The 21,465-nt window shown below is 43.0% G+C and overlaps 2 protein-coding genes across 2 annotated transcripts; both read right to left on the bottom strand.

The window, feature by feature from the left end:
* Positions 1-87: 87 nt before the first annotated feature.
* LOC136429468 (uncharacterized) lies at positions 88-16,082 on the bottom strand. Its single transcript, XM_066419299.1, has 16 exons — positions 15,667-16,082; positions 13,468-13,607; positions 11,351-11,658; positions 10,891-11,074; positions 10,440-10,618; positions 9,939-10,073; positions 9,663-9,816; positions 8,246-8,426; positions 6,769-6,966; positions 4,422-4,561; positions 3,377-3,684; positions 2,958-3,141; positions 2,514-2,692; positions 2,035-2,169; positions 1,015-1,168; positions 88-830 (listed from the first exon to the last, which is right to left on the bottom strand). The coding sequence occupies exons 1-16, from the start codon at positions 15,852-15,854 to the stop codon at positions 649-651; spliced, it is 2,949 nt and encodes a 982-aa protein (XP_066275396.1). The 5' UTR covers positions 15,855-16,082; the 3' UTR covers positions 88-648.
* Positions 16,083-17,099: 1,017 nt separating this feature from the next.
* Positions 17,100-21,465, bottom strand: LOC136431223 (cytochrome P450 2U1-like). Its single transcript, XM_066422536.1, has 8 exons — positions 21,158-21,465; positions 19,952-20,091; positions 19,182-19,489; positions 18,755-18,938; positions 18,288-18,466; positions 17,784-17,921; positions 17,501-17,654; positions 17,100-17,317 (listed from the first exon to the last, which is right to left on the bottom strand). The coding sequence occupies exons 1-8, from the start codon at positions 21,343-21,345 to the stop codon at positions 17,136-17,138; spliced, it is 1,473 nt and encodes a 490-aa protein (XP_066278633.1). The 5' UTR covers positions 21,346-21,465; the 3' UTR covers positions 17,100-17,135.

Raw genomic sequence — 21,465 nt, 5'->3', positions numbered from 1 at the left:
GTGGCATATGCGCCATCTTTGCTCTTACCTCAATGGTTTTTACGTACCTACAATTGTATTGATAATAAAATGTAATGAATTTCTGTAACATAAGATCACGGTATTCGTAACAAACATTAATTGCCTTGTTACATGGACGTACGCCTCGGTTCCTCCGTTCTCAAAGGTCAGCTGTAATGCAGCCTCCCGACGATAACGTAACCAAACAAACCAGGCCACAAACAGGATTTCATAACAGGATTTTCTAGCAGTCACTGTTTGACACTTTTTATTATATTTGACCATTCTTAACTCTATTTCACCGGAATTTTAGCGATTTAGGGGTGACGGGCACATACTGTGTTCTACTTTGCGACCTTCTCATGTTTTGTGGCATACACGACCACATTATTGAGGTCCTCACGCAGTACTAAATTATTACGTTCGCTACTAGGTCTTTCAAACAAACCGCTCACTTATTGCTCAAGGAAAAATGATAAAGAACATTGAAATTGCCCTCCGTTTAAACTAACTGTAAATAATACGTAATCTCCTAGCCACCTATGCTTTGCATCACTATGATTATCCCATGTGCACCACGTTACAATCATTTTAAACACCTAAGCGACACTTGGAGTACCACTGACAATGCTTGAAGAAAGGGTATGCTTAAACTCGAGAAATTGCACTGATTTCGAACGGCTTCGGTGTAAACACAAGCCCGAAAATTCCCTCTGTGTCTGGCAGTGGAGCGCCCTCTGGCATCTTGAAAGTGAACTGCTGCAGCAGGGAGGTGAAGAACAGGAACAGCTCGTACTTGGCCAGCTGTTCTCCGAGGCACTTACGAGGACCTGGTTCGGTAGAAAATGACATGTCAGTGACCTTTGATATTACAGAAATTATAGAATATTTTTCTAGATATAATCATACACACAACTTGGGATCAGTTTTAATAATTTGTGTCGGATAAGCCAGTTGCAATGCGTCCTCAAATAGCTCAAATGAACTTTCATTCCAAGGAGAAAACTGCCTTACCTGTGCTGAATGGCAAGAAGGACTCTGTTCGCGGTGCCAGCTGCCCGTCGGCGTCCAGGAAACGGGTCGGGTCGAACCTCTCCGGGTCGGGCCAGTACTTCGGGTCCATGTGGAGAGACCACAAGTTGGGCACTATGAACGTTCCGGAAGGGATCTGGGGGAGGTAAGGCATGTTTGGAACTACATCACTTCAGTGCAAACAAGAGTTTAGAGACCTCATATCTCCATTAACTATTCTGATTGTGAAAATGATTTACACATTTCAATATTATATGCTATCTCATGTACACCTTTAACTAACTTCCCCATGTCGCAATATTGACAGTCCAGCCATTTATCACTTAGATGAATTGAGGCTCTTTTGCATTAATCATGCAAAGTAGGACTGTATTTGCATAATTGGTTTATGTTATGATATCTGTTTATGTTCCCCCTGACATAAACTAAAAAGGCATATTTGAGTCCTATAATAGAATAAATTGCAAATATAGATTTTCCACATAAATTATGCAAATTAAGTCCCAATTTGAATGGTTTTCATTTCATCATGAACATCGCTGTGTAAGCTAACTGCTTACAGAATATCATGGAAATCCGTCGTTCCTTCGTTCAGTTATTCTCCTTAGAAGAGTTTGACAAAAACGGCCCTGCATTTCCAGGGCAAGCTCGTAGGGGGCCAAAACCTACAGAGCTTTTTCCTTTCCTTACATGACAAGCTATCTGCCACAAAAAAATCAACATCATAGCACGTCCAGGTCAAAAGATGCAAAAAGAGGAGTTCTGCTGCAGTACCAAAATCAACCTTCTCCTTTGTCTACCCAACAACTACCCGCATATCAAAGGCCATTATAACCAATTCAGATGTTTTAGAGTTCTGCTCGCGGAAACACAAAAAGACACATACACAGACACACCCAAAACTATATCTCTAGTATTCATGGCGATGATAAAGCACATTATGACAGGACAGGAAACTATCACACGTGTAAACAGTATTCAAGAAGCACACTAAGTGGTCACCTGCTGTCCCAGGATTGTAGCAGGACCTGTCGTCTCGTGGGGAAGAGAGGAAGGAACTATGGTGCGGATGCGCTGGGCTTCGCGTATGGTCGACTCCGTGTAGGGAAGGTGTCCTCGCAGCAGCATAGATGGAGTCTGTGGTTAATGTTAGATATGTATGGGGTCATCTGAAAAGACTTATGTCAATAATGTGTAGAGAGTATATATGGGGATACAATTGGTTGGTGTTAAGTAACAGCCCTGCTGATTTGGCTTTGTCTAGTTGAAATGCGCATACCATGCTTCAGATTAAGGATTACTGACACGATATTCCGCCAAGGAGTAGCAAATCTTAGATTCGTGTAGTGCTGCGCATTAGCCTCAGTTCTTGCTAATCTCCATCACTTACCACAAGATCTCGTTTGAAGCAAACTACATGCAAAATCCCTCCTCTTTCAATATGTGATAATATTTGGCCTCTGTAGTGATGTGAGACGCACCTGCTTTCCAAGCGACACATCGATCTCATCCTGCACCTTGCGCTGTACATCCGGGTTCTTCAACAGGTACAGCAGGGCCCAGCGGAGCGTGGTAGCGGTGGTGTCGGTTCCCGCTGCAAACAGGTTCTTGATGACATTGATGATGTTATCCAGTGGCAATTCTGACAATATTCTGTTCCCTGATGATTGAAGACAATATATCAGCGATGAGGCCTTGTCACAACCTCGCGTGCATAGACATTTTAGTGGAAAACTATTTCAAAGGTACTGAAGTGATTAAATGAACTGTAAAAAACGGCAAGAAAACTCTGAGAGAAGGGAGCTTGAGACAATCAAGGCGCAGTAAAATGATTTGAAAAAGACTGATTAAACTGCTGGGCGTCCCTACTACTCCTACTACTCCTGCAGAACAGAGACGATGATGACTTTCTTATATCCACCTACCCTGGTGCTCCTCCAGAAGAAAGCCATCGATGACGTCCCTGATGTTGTTCGGGTCAAAGGTCTCCCTGTGCTCCTGAATGATCTCGATGACGAAGCTACGAATCTCCTCGCTGCACGTCATCACCTCCTCCATCTTCCGCCGGACAGACGGGATGTATCGCAGTATAGGGTAAACATTCAATACCTGAGAAAACAGAATGATTACTTCATTTCAGAATCCTAGAAGTGGGAGCTACGCTACAATGTAGGCCTACACTGATATCAGCCGCTATTTGCGGTGGCAATGGCGAGGTCATGATGAACGGTCGAGGTCTTCAGCCTAAATTGTCCAATACGTTCAGCTACAAATCAGTACGAAATGGGGTTGTGACCAATGTTGAGAACCGAATTGGAGGAGGACAGTACACGACGAGACGCACCTGAGCGGACGCACTTGAGCGGAAGTACCGACTCATCAGCTCCATCAGGTGCGAGAAACGCTCATCATCATGGTTGAATCTCCGGCCGAACACTACGGAACAGATCACGTTAGAAACCGCGAGGCCTAGAGGTACTGTGGGATCGAGCGGTTGGCCACGTTCATCCTTGAAAACTTGAACCAAATCTTGCGCCTCCTGCACGATGGTGGGCTCCAAACTCTGCTTCCCTGCCCCGAAGGTGTTGAGCCAAGTCAGCGCCACCTTTCGGGTCTCCTTCCACTCCGGGCCGTAGGGAGCCGTGGCAATGCCTGATGAAAACGAAAAAGATGACTATCCAGTTCCGTCTCATATTACATGCCCTCTTGACAGATGATTCTCTATCTTATGCCATTGAGCGACACGCGGCATGTAGAATTCAGACTCCCCTCTTCAACATCTTCAACACCCTTGTTCGTCTTTCAATGGAAAGGTCGATCAGTAATCCCTCTCATAGAAACAGTAAACCCAAATTATTACAATGTTCACGATTAGAAATGTTCAGAAAATTGTATAGACTATTACTGTTGTTGCTAGAATGCAGCTTATTGGCTTTGATTATATGCATGGATGCTAGGTTGTACAACTTGCAGCTAGGAAAGAAAACTGACAACGTTGTTTCATCGGCAAAAAAAATACAGTTGAAAAAAATTAGTTGATGACAAACACTCAAATAGCTTATCACAGGTGATGAGGTGGTTATAGGAACGACCATGCCTTATCACATCGTATAGACCGAAGGAAAGCGGGTCATTAACGTTATTATCATATAGCCATTGCCCATATAGTAGTTAGTAGTACTTTGTGTAGTATTTGATTTGTGTAGTATTTGTCTTAACATGAAATATAAAAACAAAACCCCCTGTCATTTAATGGTAACCGTCGAACACCGGGTCCGTACGAAGTTTACAGACCCGCTTCTGTGGGTCCGTATGAAGAGTGCAGGCCCACAAATGGAGCCTTCTGATTGGTCGACGACATCTACCTATATGATAATATGCATTTTTACCTTTTCCTCGGGTCGGTACTGTTCGTCCCCACAAGAACAAGTCCGGACGAGACGAAAAGATGTCGCCATGTTTCTGCAAAGCTTCTTTCACAGCGTCCTGTCCGTTCAGCACGACTGCTGGGCGGGGACCGAGCCAGACACTGCATGGTCAAGATATTGAACACTCAACAGTATATTCCCAGACTGATTAATCTGTCAACACAATTTTTTTGTTATTTCCACCAATCCTCAGTATAGAACTACATGTACCTCAATTTTTGACAGTCTGACCTTTTTAGTAATTTTTTGTGTCTAGAAAAGAAGAAAAGGGAAAATTGGTCAATTTTTCACATTTTTATGCACTTTAGGTAACGAATTGGTATTTTGATATGCAAAAGCTGCGTTGGCAATACTGTAGAAGAGAAAAGTACTGAATATTAGGTCACAGCAATTAAATTTAATGGATGACATCAGGGCGCGCATTGATTTTGAAATAAAAAAACAAGAATATTTTTACCCTTTGGCATTGGTTAATATGTCTGTTCCATTGCAAAAACCCTTCTAGATGCTTTTGCACATGTAGAAATTGTGATTTCGAAGTGAGCAGAGCCAGCATATTTTAGGCAAAGTTAGTCTGCAGCATGACTCCAGTGCCCAATGTACGGGAAACCCAGTCTCTGCGTTTTCGATGTGCTATACAAACCCGGATCTAAATTCCTAATGATTCTTATGTTGATATCAGTGTTAGTTACTGTTTTATTGAATACAGGGATAAAAGACTTGCTGACATGCTTTATGGTATTCAAGTTTTAAAATGTGGATATCTTGGGTTTTTTTTGCACGCCTTGTTTTTTTTCGCCCGCGTGCACTAAATTTGGAGTCTGCAATTTACTTGCTATGGCCTTACTGTACCTCAATAACAATGCGAACGCGTTGCCAGTCGGCCACGGCTAAGACCAAATGTGCTGTAAATGACCAAAAATTAGATACAGCTTGGGTAAAGCTTGGGGTATGCATTGGGGGTTGCATTTGGGTATGCAGAGGAGGGATGTAGATTCAACAACATATTTATGCAGTTTTACTCTGAATAAATATGCTAAATATTTGAAATAGTATCGGGGTCCTCGCAGACCCCAGGGTAACAGATTAATCAGTTTAGGCATATTTACAGTTGGAATTCTATGAAATAAGCGAAGAATTTGCTTTCAATATAAGGCCACAGCAAGTAAATTTTATGGATGACATCCTCCGCAGACTCCAAAATTAATGAGATAGGGCGAAAAAAAAAACAAGGCTGGCCCAAAAAACAAGATTACTATATTTTCAAATTTTTAGATCATAAGTCTTGTTAAACAAGAATTGAGGCGACGAAATATGACATCATGACCAACCGGTCTTTTATTCCTGTATTCAACCAATGAGGTTTTATATATAATATAAAGCCTCCTTGATTCAATGTAAACATGTCCTTATAGATGTGTATAGACCCCCCCCCCCCATTATTTACATAATGTTCTTGCTAGAACAAATGCAGAAAACAGCTTGCTATTATACCATCATGGGCAGGAACTACACTGGGTATTCATATGCAATGAAACACCTTAGACTGTCAACATTAAACTGTTCTTGAAGATCTGTATACAGCTCAATTATCTAGAACAAACGCAGAATATACCTTTTTTACGCTAAGAGTTTCAAAAGCCGAACCCCTGTCCGGGACTTGTTCAGCTGGTTCCATGGCCTTTGTTATGTGCCCCCGGTACCCTTTGCCTGGCAGCCCGACATAATAGGGCGTAATCCTGTCAGTGCTCGGTGTCAGTGATACCAGCGATCGTTAGTTTTGTTTACATCCGGGGTATTCGATGCACCCGCAGAGCAGATATAGCTACCAGCGCTGAGGGACAATTTGTTCTCTTCGTCATTCTGTGTATTTTCGCCGATGATGAATTACCTAAGCATTACTGTGACAGTCGTTTATTACGATAGCATTTGTGAACAAATTGACGATAAACGTGACCGTATCTGAATGCAAAATCAGGTTCATGACCTTTACCAGGCTTGATCGTGAATGTGAAAGAGGTTGCTTTTCTTCGCTTCAGTCAAACTACGACAGGGAAATCCTTCAACTGACAGCGAAAACCACTGTTGTCTCAGCCAAATGGAACTTTTTACCCGATGATAAGCTCAGGGACTAGCTACTTCAGTGGGACGAACAGCAGCAAGAAAAACCCTCCCAACCTAAACCCGCCCTCCCCAGCCCACATTTCCTGATCACATAGTTGTTCAACTAATCAATCATAACGACAGCTAACGCTGAAGATCATATAAGATCAGTCCTGAGTCAGTAGCAATTGACATAATTACGTACGTGAAGATGTCGCCATATTTCAGTCGCCATTCAGCGAACACTCGATGTGGTCCCCGGGCGAGGTCGCGCAGGTTCCCGACGATCGGCCAGGCATGAGGCCCGGGTGGGTATTTCCTCCTGAACCTGACGTTTTGGACGTACAGGTAAACTGCCAGCAATGCCAAGACTACAAGAAGTAACAACTCCATTTTGCTGCTACTTCATGACCAGCTACTCAGCAAGTCTGGGGGCGTACGTGGCGCCTCGGTAGTGCAGAGTTGCATGAAAATAAGCAGTTGACCTTGAAAGTGCCCCAGCCCGTGCCAGATTTAATTACATGTCGTCTGAGCGCTTCAGTTGTTTATTGACGGTTGACTGAAAGTAAGGTCAGGTCAGGTCAGGTGGCGTCAGGTGACACTGATAGGGTCGCTTTGTCCGCTCTGTTTACATAACTATTCTCCACTACAAGGGTGCGATGATCAACATGTTGCAGGGGAGGTTGAAATTCCATCTGTCGGGTATCGTGGCTGATTACAGTGTACATCGGTTGCCTAAGCTATGGTTACAATGGGGAGTGTGGATTAGTAGCCTAAGGGTTAAATTCTTACCGCTCTTCATCAGAGACGAGGAAGGGCCAATTTGTGGCATAAGCGTTATCTTTGCTCTTACCTCAATGGCTCTAACGTACCTACAATGGTATTTACAATTAAATGTCATGAACGTTCGTAACATTAGATCAGCGTATTCGTAACAACCATTAATCGCGTTTATACTGTGTTCTAATTCTGCCACCTTATGTCAAGGTGTTTAGTGGTAGGTACCTAGGTTAGGACGATAGGTACGATCAAATTATCGAGGTCGTCACGCAGTACTAATTTATTACGTTCGCTACTCGGTCTTTCAAACAAACTGCTCACTTGTTACATGGACGTACGCCTAGGTTCCCCGTTCCCCGTTCCTCAAGCTGTAATGCGGCCTCATGCTCCACCGGACAATAACGTAAACAAACATACCCGGCAACAAACAGAATTCTCTAACAGGATTTTCTATCAGTAAATAGTCAGATTTGCCTCTGCTCGACACATTTTTATTATATTTGACCACTCTTAACACTATTTTACCCCCAATATCTGCGACTTAGGGGTAGCGGGTACATAATGTGTTCTGATTCATCGACCTTATGTCAGGGTGTTTTGTGGCAGGTATCTAGATTAGGACAATAGGTACGAACACACCATTGAGGTCGTCACGCAGTACTAAGATATTTTAGGTATTTCATACAAACTGCTCACTTGTTTGTTTTTTTTTCAAAGGAAAATGATTAAGAACATTGAAATTCCCCTCAGATTAAACCAACTGTAATTATGTAATCTCCTACCCACCTATGCTTTGCATCACTATGATTATCCCTTGTGCACCACGTTGCATTCATATTAGATACTTATATACATGACGCTTGGAGTACCAGTGACAATTCTTTTTAAAAAAATGGTCCGCTTAACCTCGAGGGATTGCACAGATTTCGAATGGCCGAGGAGAAAGCACAAGCCCAAAGATTCCCTCCGTGTCTGGCGGTGGAGCGCCATCTGGCAGCTTGAAAGTGAACTGCTGCAGCAGGGAGGTGAAGAAGAGGAACAGCTCGTACTTGGCCAGCTGTTCTCCAAGGCATTTACGAGGACCTGGTGCGGTAGAAAATGATATGTCAGCGACCTATGATATTAACTCTATTATACTATTCTTTGGAATATCATTATACACAACTTCGGCTAAGCTGACAAGACTGGGTTGTTCATATACGTGATACACTTTGCAGACATGGTCTCCAAAACATTTGGTTGAACCCTACCGTCGATGCCAAATATTTCGGAGAAATGTTCAAGGAGCGCCTTAAAGGCGAGTTTCTGTCAAGCTGGTGGCAAAAAATAAGAAGCTTTAAGAAACTTGAAACATATTCAAAAATAAAAACAAACTTTCATGTAGAGAACTACCTCCAGTCAGTCCAAAACAAATCCTTCATAACACACACGACAAAACTCCGTATTGGAGCACACTGTCTTGAAATTGAAAAAGATAGACACAGAAATGTCCCAGCCAATCAGAGACTTTGTCCTACAGGTGAAGAAAATGTCGAAGACGAATATCACTTCTTAATGGAATGTCCAACATATAAAGATGAAAGAGTGAAGTTAATGCAGACAATAAAAGGCAAAACAAACGTAACATTACCTCAGTCGAAAACAAAGACTTTTCGTGTACTTATGTCATGTCCTGAAACAATATCTGTATATCTAGGCCAATATATCTATATCTATACATCTATGCAAAAAAGAATCCGTGAAATAGCGATTTGATTGTATAAGATATTCATCTCATCGTCATGTAATTGTATAATTGACATATACGACTCCCTATTGTATCTCCTGTTGATATCATCTTCATTTGACAATATTATATAGATTGTGCCTCCATGTAGTTTGAAATGGAGCATTGTACAGCCTAGAACCTAACCATTGTATAGCATAGAACCTACCTATAGCTTTTAGTAGTTTGATATAAGTAGCCAGTAGTATTTTATTTTTGCCTTACATTGTACCTGTTACAATTGTTGTGCAATAAACTTTGACTTGACTTGACTTGTGTCGGATAAACTACTTGCAATCTGTCCTCCAACAACTCAAATGAGCTTTCATTCCAATAACAAAACCGTCTTTCCTGACAGTGTGTTGAATGACATGACAGCGGTTGATGGTATCAAAGATAGTACTAGTTTACCATTCGTCGGTCTTCTATTCTGCGATATTATCAAAGGGTCGTTCAAAAATTCGTTTGGTGAGTTTTGCTTTTCTGTTGAGTAAAATACGTGCTACCAACAGAAATCAATTCAAGGTTTAATTCCATGGAGAAAACCTGTTTACCTGTGCTGAATGGCAAGAAGGACTCTGTTCGCTGTGCCAGCTGCCCGTCAGCGTCCAGGAAACGGGTCGGGTCGAACCTCTCCGGGTCGGGCCAGTACTTCGGGTCCATGTGGAGAGACCACAGGTTGGGCACTATGAAAGTACCGGCGGGGATCTGGAGCAAGCAAAACATTTGTTCCAGTGTGTAGAGAGAATATTGAAATGCAGAGAACGCACAATACGGCGGAGCAAGCCATAAAAACGTTAAAATGTATTCAAAAAGCAGAGAGTGGCCACCTGATGTCCCAGTACTGTGGCAGGAGCTGTGGTCTCGTGAGGGAGAGAGGAAGCAACGATGGTCCGTATCCGCTGGGTCTCACGTATGGTCGCCTCCGTGTAGGGAAGATGTTCTCGCAGCAGCATAGATGGCGTCTGTTTTTCATGTAGGATGCATATGATCATATGTAAAGCATGGCAATAGTGTATTGGGATTCTATGTGAAAACAGGATAGAAGGGTGAGTTTTTAGTTGCATGGTGTTAGAATAAATCTATGCTGATTTAGCATGAGTCAATGGTTCTGACAAAAAAACATACGATGATGATGATACAATAACTGTATGATGAAGTAATCCATGTAACGATATAGCATCAAAGAGTGGTAAATTTTGGATCATAAGTCACAGTTCTTGCTCATCGCGATCAGCTACTTCCAGATCTCATTTGAAGCAAACTACAAGCAAAATCCCTCCTCTTTTATGATAAAGCAACATTGCCATTCGTTGTGAGGTGAGATGCACCTGTTTTCCAAGCGACGTGTCGATCTCATCCTGCACCTTGCGCTGTACATCCGGGTTCCTCACCAGGTACAACAGGGCCCAGCGGATTGAATTGGCAGTGGTGTCGGTTCCCGCTGCGAAAAGGTTCCCAACGGCGTGGATGATGTTATCCTGTGGCAGGTCTGTCAATATTCTGTTCCCTGATGATTGAAGACAATTGTTAATGAGCAATAAGTTATTGTCACAACCTCGCGTTTATGGACGGTTTATTTTAGGGGTACCTAAATTTCCTAAAATTGTAAAGAATCGGCAAGACAACTCCGAGAGAAAAGGAATCTTGCAACACTCAATGCGCTGTCGAATGAATTGGAGAAAGACTAATTGTAACTGCAGGACGTTCCTATGACTGTAGGTGCAGAACCGAGCAGATGATGACGATAATAATGAAATTTACAGACTCATATCCACCTACCTTGGTGCTCCTCCAGCAAGAAACCATCGATGACGTCCCTGATGTAACTCGGGTCAAAGGTCTCCCTGTGCTCCTGGATGACTTCGATGATGAAACCCCGGATCTCCTCGATGCACGCCACCAGCTCCTCCAACTTACGCCTGAAAGACGAAACGTGCCGCAGGATGGGGTAAACGTTCAGCGCCTGGAAAAACAGACATATCAAATCTATTTAGGGTCCTAGAAGTGCACGCTACAATATAGACCTAAGATATTAATATGGCTGCAATGGCCATGTCCACTGCCAACTTAAAGGTCTTCAGCCTCCATGGTGCAATATATGTTCAGCTACAGCTTCAGTACAGTAGAGCTTCAAATTTTCGGGGTTCTGAACAATGTTTCAAGAGGTTGTGGAACTGAATTGGAACAGAGCACTATGGATGTGCTAGCATATATCCCAGAAGTGCATGAGGAGACGCACCTGAGCGGCAGCACCTAAGCGAAAGTGCCGACTGTTGAGCTCCACCAGGCGCGAGAAACGTTCGTCATCGTGGTTGAACCTCCGGCCGAACACTACGGAACAGATCACGTTAGACATAGCGAGGTTTAGGGTAACTTCGGGGTCGAACGGTTGGCCACGCTTATCCTTGAAAACTTGAACCAGATCCTGCGCCTCCTGCACGATGGTGGGCTCCAAACTCTGCTTCCCTGCCCCGAAGGTGTTGAGCCAAGTCAGCGCCACCTTTCGGGTCTCCTTCCACTCGGGGCCGTAGGGGGCCGGGGCAATACCTGACGAGAGCAGAAAAAGATCATTGCTTAAACTAAAATGCCAGATGACTTTTCAATTTCGTCTCAGATTAGAAGCCTTTATTCCCTACAGAAGGAACTGTATCTCGTGTCGTGTCCGTGGGGGGCCGGGGCAATAGCTGATAAATACGAAAAATGTGATAGATTAACTAAAATGCTAGACGACTACTCAGTTCCGTCTCAGATTACATGCATTTTTGCCATACGACCGCCATGCGACGGTCGTATGGCCTTTAGACCGATCTGAGATTGTCCGGGTGCATGGTCGGACGTCCGAGTGCATGGTCCACCATTTATACCTGCCAAACAGCATGGCCCGGCATGTACACTTTCTTCTGTGGGCCCAATATAGAAAATGCTGCACGGTTGAAAAATGTTACAGTGTAGATTGACATTTATCAATGCAAACGATGTGGTAAAACAATATACAGTTTTCCTTTAAAAGTTTATGTTTTGTAATGGACATGAATCGTTAAAAATGTCTCGCTTGTACAACACTGGGATATGTCGCAATGCATGACTGTTATGATCTATTATACCGCAGCAGGGGCATGGTATGGTAGTTTGGTTGGTTCGTATACTGCACTTCCCAAAAGCCGTTCCACATGCATATATTTGGGCATTTCCGCCGGCATCCGTGCTTGTATGCCCTGTCAGATCCCCATAAATGGCCATATTACATATATTACCACAAAATTGCGCAAAAAGGAACTGATTTTGTTAAGAAAATGGACAAAAAGGTGACCAAAATATGGTGCCGTGTAGTGAGATTAAAACGTTAGGTATCTTTAAAAATCACGTCAGGACGATCAAGTCAAAGTAGCTCAGTTCGTAAGCACGTAGAGAATGTACGCTTGGTGGGGGCTGGAAGGTTCCCGGTTCGAACCCGGGTACATAAAACCTTTTTCCTTTTCTTTTTCTGTATTTTTTTATTTCTTTATTCTTTTACTTTTTATATAAGGAGGAAATACATTGTTTTGGCTGGCGTGTTCTTCATCTTTTTCTTATTCTTCTTCTTTTGCATGATTTATGCAGGAAAAGGTATTTCCCTTACGATAAATGCTACAGATGTCATATTTGATTTGTAAGTGCCTTTAGGAAAGTTGAATGCACCACATACATTATGCTAATGAGTAACTCATTGGCATATTTTATGCAAAATTTTCATTTCATTTCTTCCAAATGCGCCCCAGTCAGCCTTTTTAAAAAGCTTTCTTCTAGCTGACTTTGAAAATAGTTTATTTCATATCAAACTTCACCAAACTGAATAAAACTTAACACTGCACTTTAACTGGGGTCTAACAGCAATTTAAGTCTTTTTACAAACTATACTTCAACCGTTTCATCCCCACCACAATGAGGTCGTATGGCCAGCTTTTTTTTAGAAGCTTTGGAGAAGGTCCTCTGTCTTGTGTAATTGAGTTTAAATAACGACATGCGGAGTCCAGACATCCCTATTAAACAGCTTGATCTTGCAACAACAACCTTGTCTGTCTTTCGATAGAAGGGTCAACCAGCGATTTTTCTCATGCAAAAAAACATTTCAATATTAACGACCATAAATGTTCACGGGCAAATGTCTACAACATTACTGTTGCTGCTAGGATTGCTTATTCGCCTTTATAATGTTGGTATGGAGGCTTGGTTGTAGAATATACAAGCTGCAGCTAAGAAGGAAAACTGACAGTGACAGTGTTGCTTTAATCAACCTAAAATACACATACAGAAGATTCAAAAGTTGATGACATACACTCGAGTCGCTTATTTGATGATGAACACGCCTTCTCTGACCTTTTCCTCTGGTCGGTAGTGTTCGTTCCCACATGAACAGTTCCGGACGAGACGAAAAGATGTCGCCATGTTTCTGCAAAGCCTCTTTCACGGCGTTTTGTCCGTTCAGCACGACTGCTGGGCGAGGACCGATCCAGACACTGCATGATCAAGACATTGTAAAGCAGTTTAGTCAACAATAACGTAGACAGATATGAGAGATTTAAGGAAGTTTTAGGAAATCAAAGGAGACTCTTTTGTTAATTCCGTTTACGGTTTTTCGATGTGATAGTATGTATGTTTTTTTTGTGTTTCTAGATGTTGTATATAGGCACGCGTATACCCACCCAGTGACATAAAGTGAAGTACAGAAGGTCGAAAGTTGCACGGGATATTGGCAGGATGTTTCGGTCAAATGTTCCAGAGGGTGATAAATGTCATCTCATTATCTGTCTTCAATACATAGATTATATAGATTTGAACGTTAATTGCATAAATAGTAAGAGAATAATCAGCGAGAGATCATAGGTTCCTTGTCACCTTCGCCAAGAAATTATGTTTTTGTTTGCGTTTATAAGTGTGTGATTAAAGAGCAAAACTCAAGAAGCTTTGGATGGATTCACATGAAATTTGTTATGTGGTTAGGTAAATGTGGATATCATTTGCATGACGAATGAAGAAATTCTACAACAGCTTCCTGGGGAGGGATACAAATTTGATACTTGCTGTAAGTGTAATTCAGATACGATATAATGTATAACATATATCATATCATTTCCATGTACGTATACGCGTTATATCCTATCTCTATTGTTACTGATAAGGCCGCGGCTACTGATTTTCCCGTCAATAAGAATGTTTTTCACTATTAAAAAGATACCTGTCATTATAGTTTTGGCACAGTTGACAGGATGTACCTGTCAGTAAGAAAACTTTGCACTATTGGCAGAATGTTCCTGTCAATAAATGATATTTGGCACTATTGATAAGGTGTGCCCGTCAATACGTTTGTTTTATTGACAGGACCTTAATATGTCAATGACAGGATTTTCCTGTCAATAGGGATTTGGTAGCAGTATTGACAGGATGTGAATTGACAGGATGTGAATAACACCTCGTGATCCTGTCAACCCTAACCCCAGACTTTATACTATTGTTCTAATGCTATGCACATTACAGACGAAGGAATCGCAAAGATTCTCGGTGAAAGGATGTTTACAGAATTAAAGGTATTTATCTGATTCCTGTCAGTGAGACTTTTTTGTACCATTAGCAGGATGTCATGGATGTTATCTTGTCCTAATGTTACTAATTACATTTTATATTGCTTGGCGATGGTATGGATCCGTTGAACTGTTGCAGTTACACATGTTTTAATCTCCAAGCAGATCTACACGGGGTAAAATCGTAATGTTAGCCAGAGAAGCTCAGTCAGGCCGAGCTTCTCTGACTGACATTATGATTTTGACCCGTGTAGATCTGCTTGGAGATTACACATTTTTTTCGCTAAGAGTTTCAAAAGCCGAACCCCTGTTCGGAACTTGTTCGCCTGGTTCCATTGGTTTTGTTAGGTGCCCCCGGTACCATTTTGCCTGACAGCACGACATAATAGGGCGTATTCGTGTCGGTGTCAGTGATACCAGCGATCGTTACTTTTGTTTACATCCGGGGTTTTCGATGCATCCACACTGACTTACTACTAGTACATCTTACCTCGTTGCCATATTGTGTCTTTTTCCCCGATGATAAACAACTGATTACTTAAGCATTACTGTGGCAGTCGTTTAATACGATTGCATTTTGTTTCCACGTCAGTACTGAAACGTTGGCATCTTTTATTGAAACGTTACGTACCTGAATGCAAAATCGGGTTCATGACCTCAGATACCAGGCTTGATCGTGAATGTGAAAGAGGTTGCCTTTCTTCGCTTTTAAACTTACGAAGGAGGTTTCAAGAAGAACTCCTTGAACTGACAGCGAAAACCACAGTAGTCTCAGCTAAGTGGACGTTTTTCCCGATATGAACTGGACTAAGCTACTTTAGTGGAACGAACAGCAGCACACTACACCGCCCCCCCCCCAACCAAAACCAGCCCACCCAACCTAACGTTTCCTGATCAGGATCACATAGTTGTTCCACTAATCAATTATAACGACAAATAATGCTGACGATCATATTTGATACATCAGTCCTGAGTCAGTAGTGACGTATTTACGTACGTGAAGATGTCGCCATATTTCAGTCGCCATTCAGCGAACACTCGATGTTGTCCCCGGGCGAGGTCGCGCAGGTTCCCGACGATCGGCCAGGCACGAGGCCCGGGTGGGTATTTCCTCCTCAACCTGACATTTTCGACATACAGGTAGACTACAAGCAGTGCCAAGGCTACAAGAAGTATCAACTCCATTTTGCTGCTAATTCATAACCAGTTAGCTGCTCAGCAAGTCTGTGAGAGTACGTGGCGCCTCACGGAGTGCAAACTTGTGTGAAAGTCAGCGGATGACCTTGGAAGTGCCCCAGTCCGTGCCAGATTTGATTACATGTCGTCTGAGCGTTTCAGTTGTTTATTAACGGTTGACTGAAAGAAAGGTCAGGCGAGGTGAGGTGGCGTCAGGTGACACTGATAGGGTCGCTTTGTCCGATATGTTTTCAGAACTATTCTCCACTACAAGGGTGCGATGATCAATAATTTGCAGGAGGTTGAAATTTCATCTGTCGGGTATCGTGGCTGATTACACATGGTGTACATAGGTAGCCTAGGCTATGGTTACAATGGAGAGTGTGGATCAGTAAATTCTTATTTTTTTTAGTTAGAGACCAGAAATGGCCACTTTGTGGCATGAGCGTCATCTTTGCTCTTACCTCAATGGCTCTCACGAACATACAATGGTATTTATAATCAAATGACATGAACGTTCGTACCATTAGATCACCGTACTCGTAACAACCATTAATCGCGTTTATACTGTGTTCTAATTCTGCCACCTTATGTCAAGGTGATTTGTGATAGGTACCTAGGTTAGGACGATAGGTACGATCACATTATTGAGCTCATGGGGTCGTCACAAAGTACTAATTTATTGCGATCGCTACTAGGTCTTACAAACAAACTGCTCACTTGTTACATGGACGTACGCCTCGATTCCCACCTGTTCTTCAGGGTCAGCTGAAATGCGGCCTCATGCTCCACCGGACGATAACGTAAACAAAAAAACCTGGCAACAAACAGAATTCTCTAACGTGATTTTCTATCAGTAAGTAGTCAGAATTGCCTCTGCGGGTTACTTTTTTAATCATATTTGACCATTCCTAATACTATTTAACCCCGATATTTGCGAATTGGGGGTAGCGGTAACAGACTGTGTTTTACTTCTGCGACCTTATGTCAAGGTGCTTTGTGTCAGGTATCTAGGTTAGGACAATAGGCACGGACACATTATTAAGGTCAGCATGCATTACTACGTTATCACGTCGGTTACTAGACCTTTCAAACAAACTGCTCACCTGTTGGTTAAGTCAAGGAAAAAATAATCAAAAACATTGAAATTACTCTACCCAACTGTAATTACGTTATCTCCTAGCCACTTATGCTTTGCATCACTATGATTGTCCCTTGTGCACCACGTTATATTCATATCAAATACTTATACTTGGAGTACCACTGACAATTCTTTAAAAAATGGTCTGCTTAAATTCGAGGGATTACACAGATTTCGAATGGCCGAGGAGAAAACACTTGACCGACGATTCCCTCCGTGTCTGGCGTTAGAGCGCCCTCTGGCATCTTGAAAGTGAACTGCTGCAGCAGGGAGGTGAAGAACAGGAACAGCTCGTACTTGGCCAGCTGTTCTCCGAGGCACTTGCGAGGACCTGGTGCGGTAGAAAATGACATGTCAGCGACCTTTGTTATTACAGAAATTATAGAATTGTTTTCTAGATATAATCATACACACAACTTGGGATCAGCTTTATAATTTGTGTCGGTTAAGCCAGTTGCAATATGTCCTCAAATAGCTCAAATGAACTTTCATTCCAAGGAGAAAACTGCCTTACCTGTGCTGAATGGCAAGAAGGACTCTGTTCGCGGTGCCAGCTGCCCGTCAGCGTCCAGGAAACGGGTCGGGTCGAACCTCTCCGGGTCGGGCCAGTACTTCGGGTCCATGTGGAGAGACCACAGGTTGGGCACTATGAACGTTCCGGAAGGGATCTGTGTCAGACAAAACGAAAAGTTTCAATGAAAGTTTAAAATTGGAATGAAAAAAGTTCAAAGAATGCACATGACGAGTAAGTAATGCGTTACGGTTTGTTCAGGAAGCACAGAGTGGTCACCTAGTACCTGATGTCCCAGGATTGTTGTAGGAGCTGTGGTCTCGTGAGGAACAGAGGAAGGAGAGATGGTCCGGATCCGCTGGGCCTCGCGTATGGTCGCCTCCGTGTAGGGAAGGTGTTCTCGCAGCAGTATAGATACCCGGGTCTGCGGTAAATGTAAGATATGCATTATGTAAAGACTTATGTTAATAATGCCTATTGGGAAACAGGATACAATCGGTTGATATTTTGAGAAAGCCATGCTGATTTGGCGTTGTCTAGTTTAAATGTGCATACAAATGGATCCAGATAATGATTAAAGAATACGTCTGATGAAGTAATTCTTGACACGATATTTCGCCAATGAGCAGGAAATCTCAGATCCATGTAGTGCCGCTCATTAGCCTCCGGTTCTTGCTAATCTCGATCACCAACCATCAGATAGATCTCGTTTGAAACAAATTATAGATGCAAAGTCCTTCCTCTTTCAATATGTGATAGTATTTGGCCTCTGTAGTGATGTGAGATGTACCTGTTTTCCAAGCCTCACATCGATCTCATCCTGCACCTTGCGCTGTACATCCGGGTTCTTCACCAGGTACAGCAGGGCCCAGCGGAGCGTGGTGGCGGTGGTGTCGGTTCCCGCTGTGAAAAGGTTCTTGATGACGTTGATGACGTTATCTCCTGGCAGTTCAGACAATATTCTGTTCCCTGATGATTGAAGACAATAGTTAAGCGATGAGGTGTTGTCAGTCAGAACCTCACGTTCATAGACTGTCTATTTCAAAGGTACTGCAGATACCCAATAAACTTTTAAAGAAATTGCAAGAAAACTCTGAGAGCAAAAGGATCTTGCAGCAGTCAAGGCGGAGTCAATTGAATTGTTAAAAGACTGATTGCAACTGCAGGACGTTCCTATGACAATAGATGCAGAACCGAGAAGATGATGACGATGATGATATATTTACAGACTTCTGACTTATCCTTATATCCACTTACCCCGGTGCTCTTCCAGAAGAAAACCATCGATGACGTCCCTGATGTTGTTCGGGTCAAAGGTCTCTCTGTGCTCCTGGATGACTTCGATGACGAAGCTGCGGATCTCCTCGCTGCACGTCACCACCTCCTCCAGGTTCCGCCGCACGGACGGGACGTACCGCAGTTTGGGGTAAACATTTAATACCTGGAAAAATAGACAGATTGAAGCGGGAGTGGCTTCACTACAATATAGCCCTTCACTGATATCCGCCGCTATTACGGTTAAAATGGCCAGGTCATTATGAACTAGAACTGCCGAGGTCTTTAGAGTTCAAAATATTCGGGGTTATGAACAATGTCAAATGAGCTCGGTTCGTGGAGAACCGAATTGGAAGAGTGTCTGGTGGATGTGCTAGCATGCATCCTGAAAGTGCATGAGGAGACACACCTGAGCGGACGCATATGCGCGGAAGTACCGACTGTTGAGCTCCATCAGGTGAGAGAAACGCTCATCATCATGGTTGAATCTCCGGCCGAACACTACGGAACAGATCACGTTGGAAACCGCGAGGCCTAGGGATAATGTAGGGTCGAACGGTTGGCCACGTTTATCCTTGAAAACTTGAACCAGATCCTGCGCCTCCTGCACGATGGTGGGCTCCAAACTCTGCTTCCCTGCCCCGAAGGTGTTGAGCCAAGTCAGCGCCACCTTTCGGGTCTCCTTCCACTCGGGGCCGTAGGGGGCCGTGGCAATACCTGATGAAAACGAAAAAGATAGCAGCAAATTGAATAAATGCCAGGGGACTATTCAGTTTCGTTTCAGATTACATACCTTCTTGGCAAAAGGTTCTGTATCTTGTGTCATTGAGATTGAAGAGCGACATACGCACATGCGCATGCTGAGTCCAGACTCCCCTCTTTAACATATTAGTCTTGCAACAACCTTGATTTCTTTCAATGGAAGTGATCCCTCTCATTTAAACAGTAGACCCAAAGAATCTTAATGTTTACGATCATAAATGTTCAGGTAAGTGTCAACAGTTACGTTGTTGCTCATTGCCATCAGCTTTGGTTATGTGTATGGAGGCCGGGTTGTACAAGCTCCAGCTAGGAAAGAAAGCTGACAGTTTTGCCAAAACTAAACGTACAGAGGATTCAAAATTTGATGGCAAACACTCAAGTCGATTATTTAATGATGAGGTAAACGTGTCTTCTTACCTTTTCCTTTGGTCCGTATTGTTCGTCCCCACAGGAACAAGTCCGGACGAGACGAAAAGATGTCGCCATGTTTCTGCAGAGCTTCTTTCACGGCGTCCTGTCCGTTCAGCACGACTGCTGGGCGAGAGCCGAGCCAGACACTAGATAATCAGGACATTTCAATACAGTTTGATAAACAATAACATAGACAAACATACGAGATTGTAGGGTAATGAATTCTGCCGGATTTTGAGAAAATCGACGCAGATATAAAATAGAAACAGCATGTTCATCATTCTATGTGGACACTATTATACATCTTCATTCGTAATGTACAGAACGGTTCCGTACAAGTCATAACAATGACAAGTAAATGCAGTTGTCGCCCTGTTTTGGTTGTTCCTCAACCAAACCCTATTGACATTTGAAAATGGGAGCAGATATGAAACGAGGGTGATGCAAACAATATGAGCGTGTTGTGCTGGTTAAAGAATTCGCCGGTTCTCTTGATTCGGTTCTTGTAGAAACTTACAGTTTAGTTACACAATAAGTTACACTCCGGATGTTGCATCAGCAAAGCATGAGCCATGATTAACACATTTGTACGCTTAGACGAGTTTGAAAAGCTCAACCCCTGTTCGGCTCTCGTTCAACTGGTTTCTTCGGCTTTGTGCAGTGCCCCTGGTTTACCTTTGCCTGACAGCACAACATAATAGGGCGTATTAGTGTATACTGTACGCTGCCATTCCGTGTATTTTCCGATAAACAACTCCTGAAATGAAATAACTGCAGTTTAGATAGCACTTAAAAGTACGGAGGTGTCAGTTTCTTTACAGTGTAACAACTATGTAACAAACTTAACGTACGTGATGCAAAATCACTTATGTATGAGAGAAAAAGTGTTCTATGTATATGTTTAATTTTCCAACACATACGTCGTGCCCTGTAGCAGACTTGATCATGAATGTGACAGAGTTAGCCCCCCCTCCCCCAAATTGACATCAACACAGTTGTAGTATCCCAGGTAAGCGTTTTAAGTGATATTTGTTTTCCAACATGTTGCTGAACGTGTGAATAGTTTTGGTATAGAGTAGCCCTGCCAACTCCCCACCCACCTCAGCCCTTTACCGACCCCAAATTTTTTATGGACGCATGTCTGTTATACTAATCAGTCATAACGACAAATAACCATTATAGCGTCTAGTAAGTAGTGACATATTGACGTACGTGAAGATGTCACCATATTTCAGTCTCCATTCAGCGAACACTCGGTGTGGTCCCCGGGCGAGGTCGCGCAGGTTCCCGACGATCGGCCAGGCACGAGGCCCGGGTGGGTATTTCCTCCTCAACCTGAGATCTTCTACGTACAGGTAGACTACAAGCAACACCAAGGCTACAAGAAGTAACAACTCCATATTGCTGCAAATTTATGACCAGCTCGCTAGTATAGTCAGCAAGTCTGTAAGAGTGTGCGGTGTCTCACAGCCTAAGTGCAAATTTGCACGGAATGAACACCAGCGTATATATACTAATGA

This window comes from Branchiostoma lanceolatum, chromosome 3 (genome assembly GCF_035083965.1).
Source record: "Branchiostoma lanceolatum isolate klBraLanc5 chromosome 3, klBraLanc5.hap2, whole genome shotgun sequence".
Lineage (NCBI taxonomy): Eukaryota > Metazoa > Chordata > Leptocardii > Amphioxiformes > Branchiostomatidae > Branchiostoma > Branchiostoma lanceolatum.
Note: the sequence above shows the minus strand (reverse complement) of the source record. Positions and strands in the feature narration are given on the sequence as shown.

Bases quoted from the DNA above. Each gene is read 5' to 3' on its own strand.
- LOC136429468 (XM_066419299.1), bottom strand. From the start codon at position 15,854: ATGGAGTTGATACTTCTTGTAGCCTTGGCACTGCTTGTAGTCTACCTG. The intron at 11,659-13,467 runs GTCAGAGAAGGC...TGCTCTCGTCAG, and splicing joins ACTACCGACCAGAGGAAAAG to GTATTGCCCCGGCCCCCTAC. The intron at 11,075-11,350 runs GTGCGTCTCCTC...CTGTTTTTCCAG, and splicing joins GCTTAGGTGCTGCCGCTCAG to GCGCTGAACGTTTACCCCAT.
- LOC136431223 (XM_066422536.1), bottom strand. From the start codon at position 21,345: ATGGAGTTGTTACTTCTTGTAGCCTTGGTGTTGCTTGTAGTCTACCTG. The intron at 18,939-19,181 runs GTGTGTCTCCTC...CTATTTTTCCAG, and splicing joins GCGCATATGCGTCCGCTCAG to GTATTAAATGTTTACCCCAA. The intron at 17,655-17,783 runs GTACTAGGTGAC...TGTCTGACACAG, and splicing joins CAACAATCCTGGGACATCAG to ATCCCTTCCGGAACGTTCAT.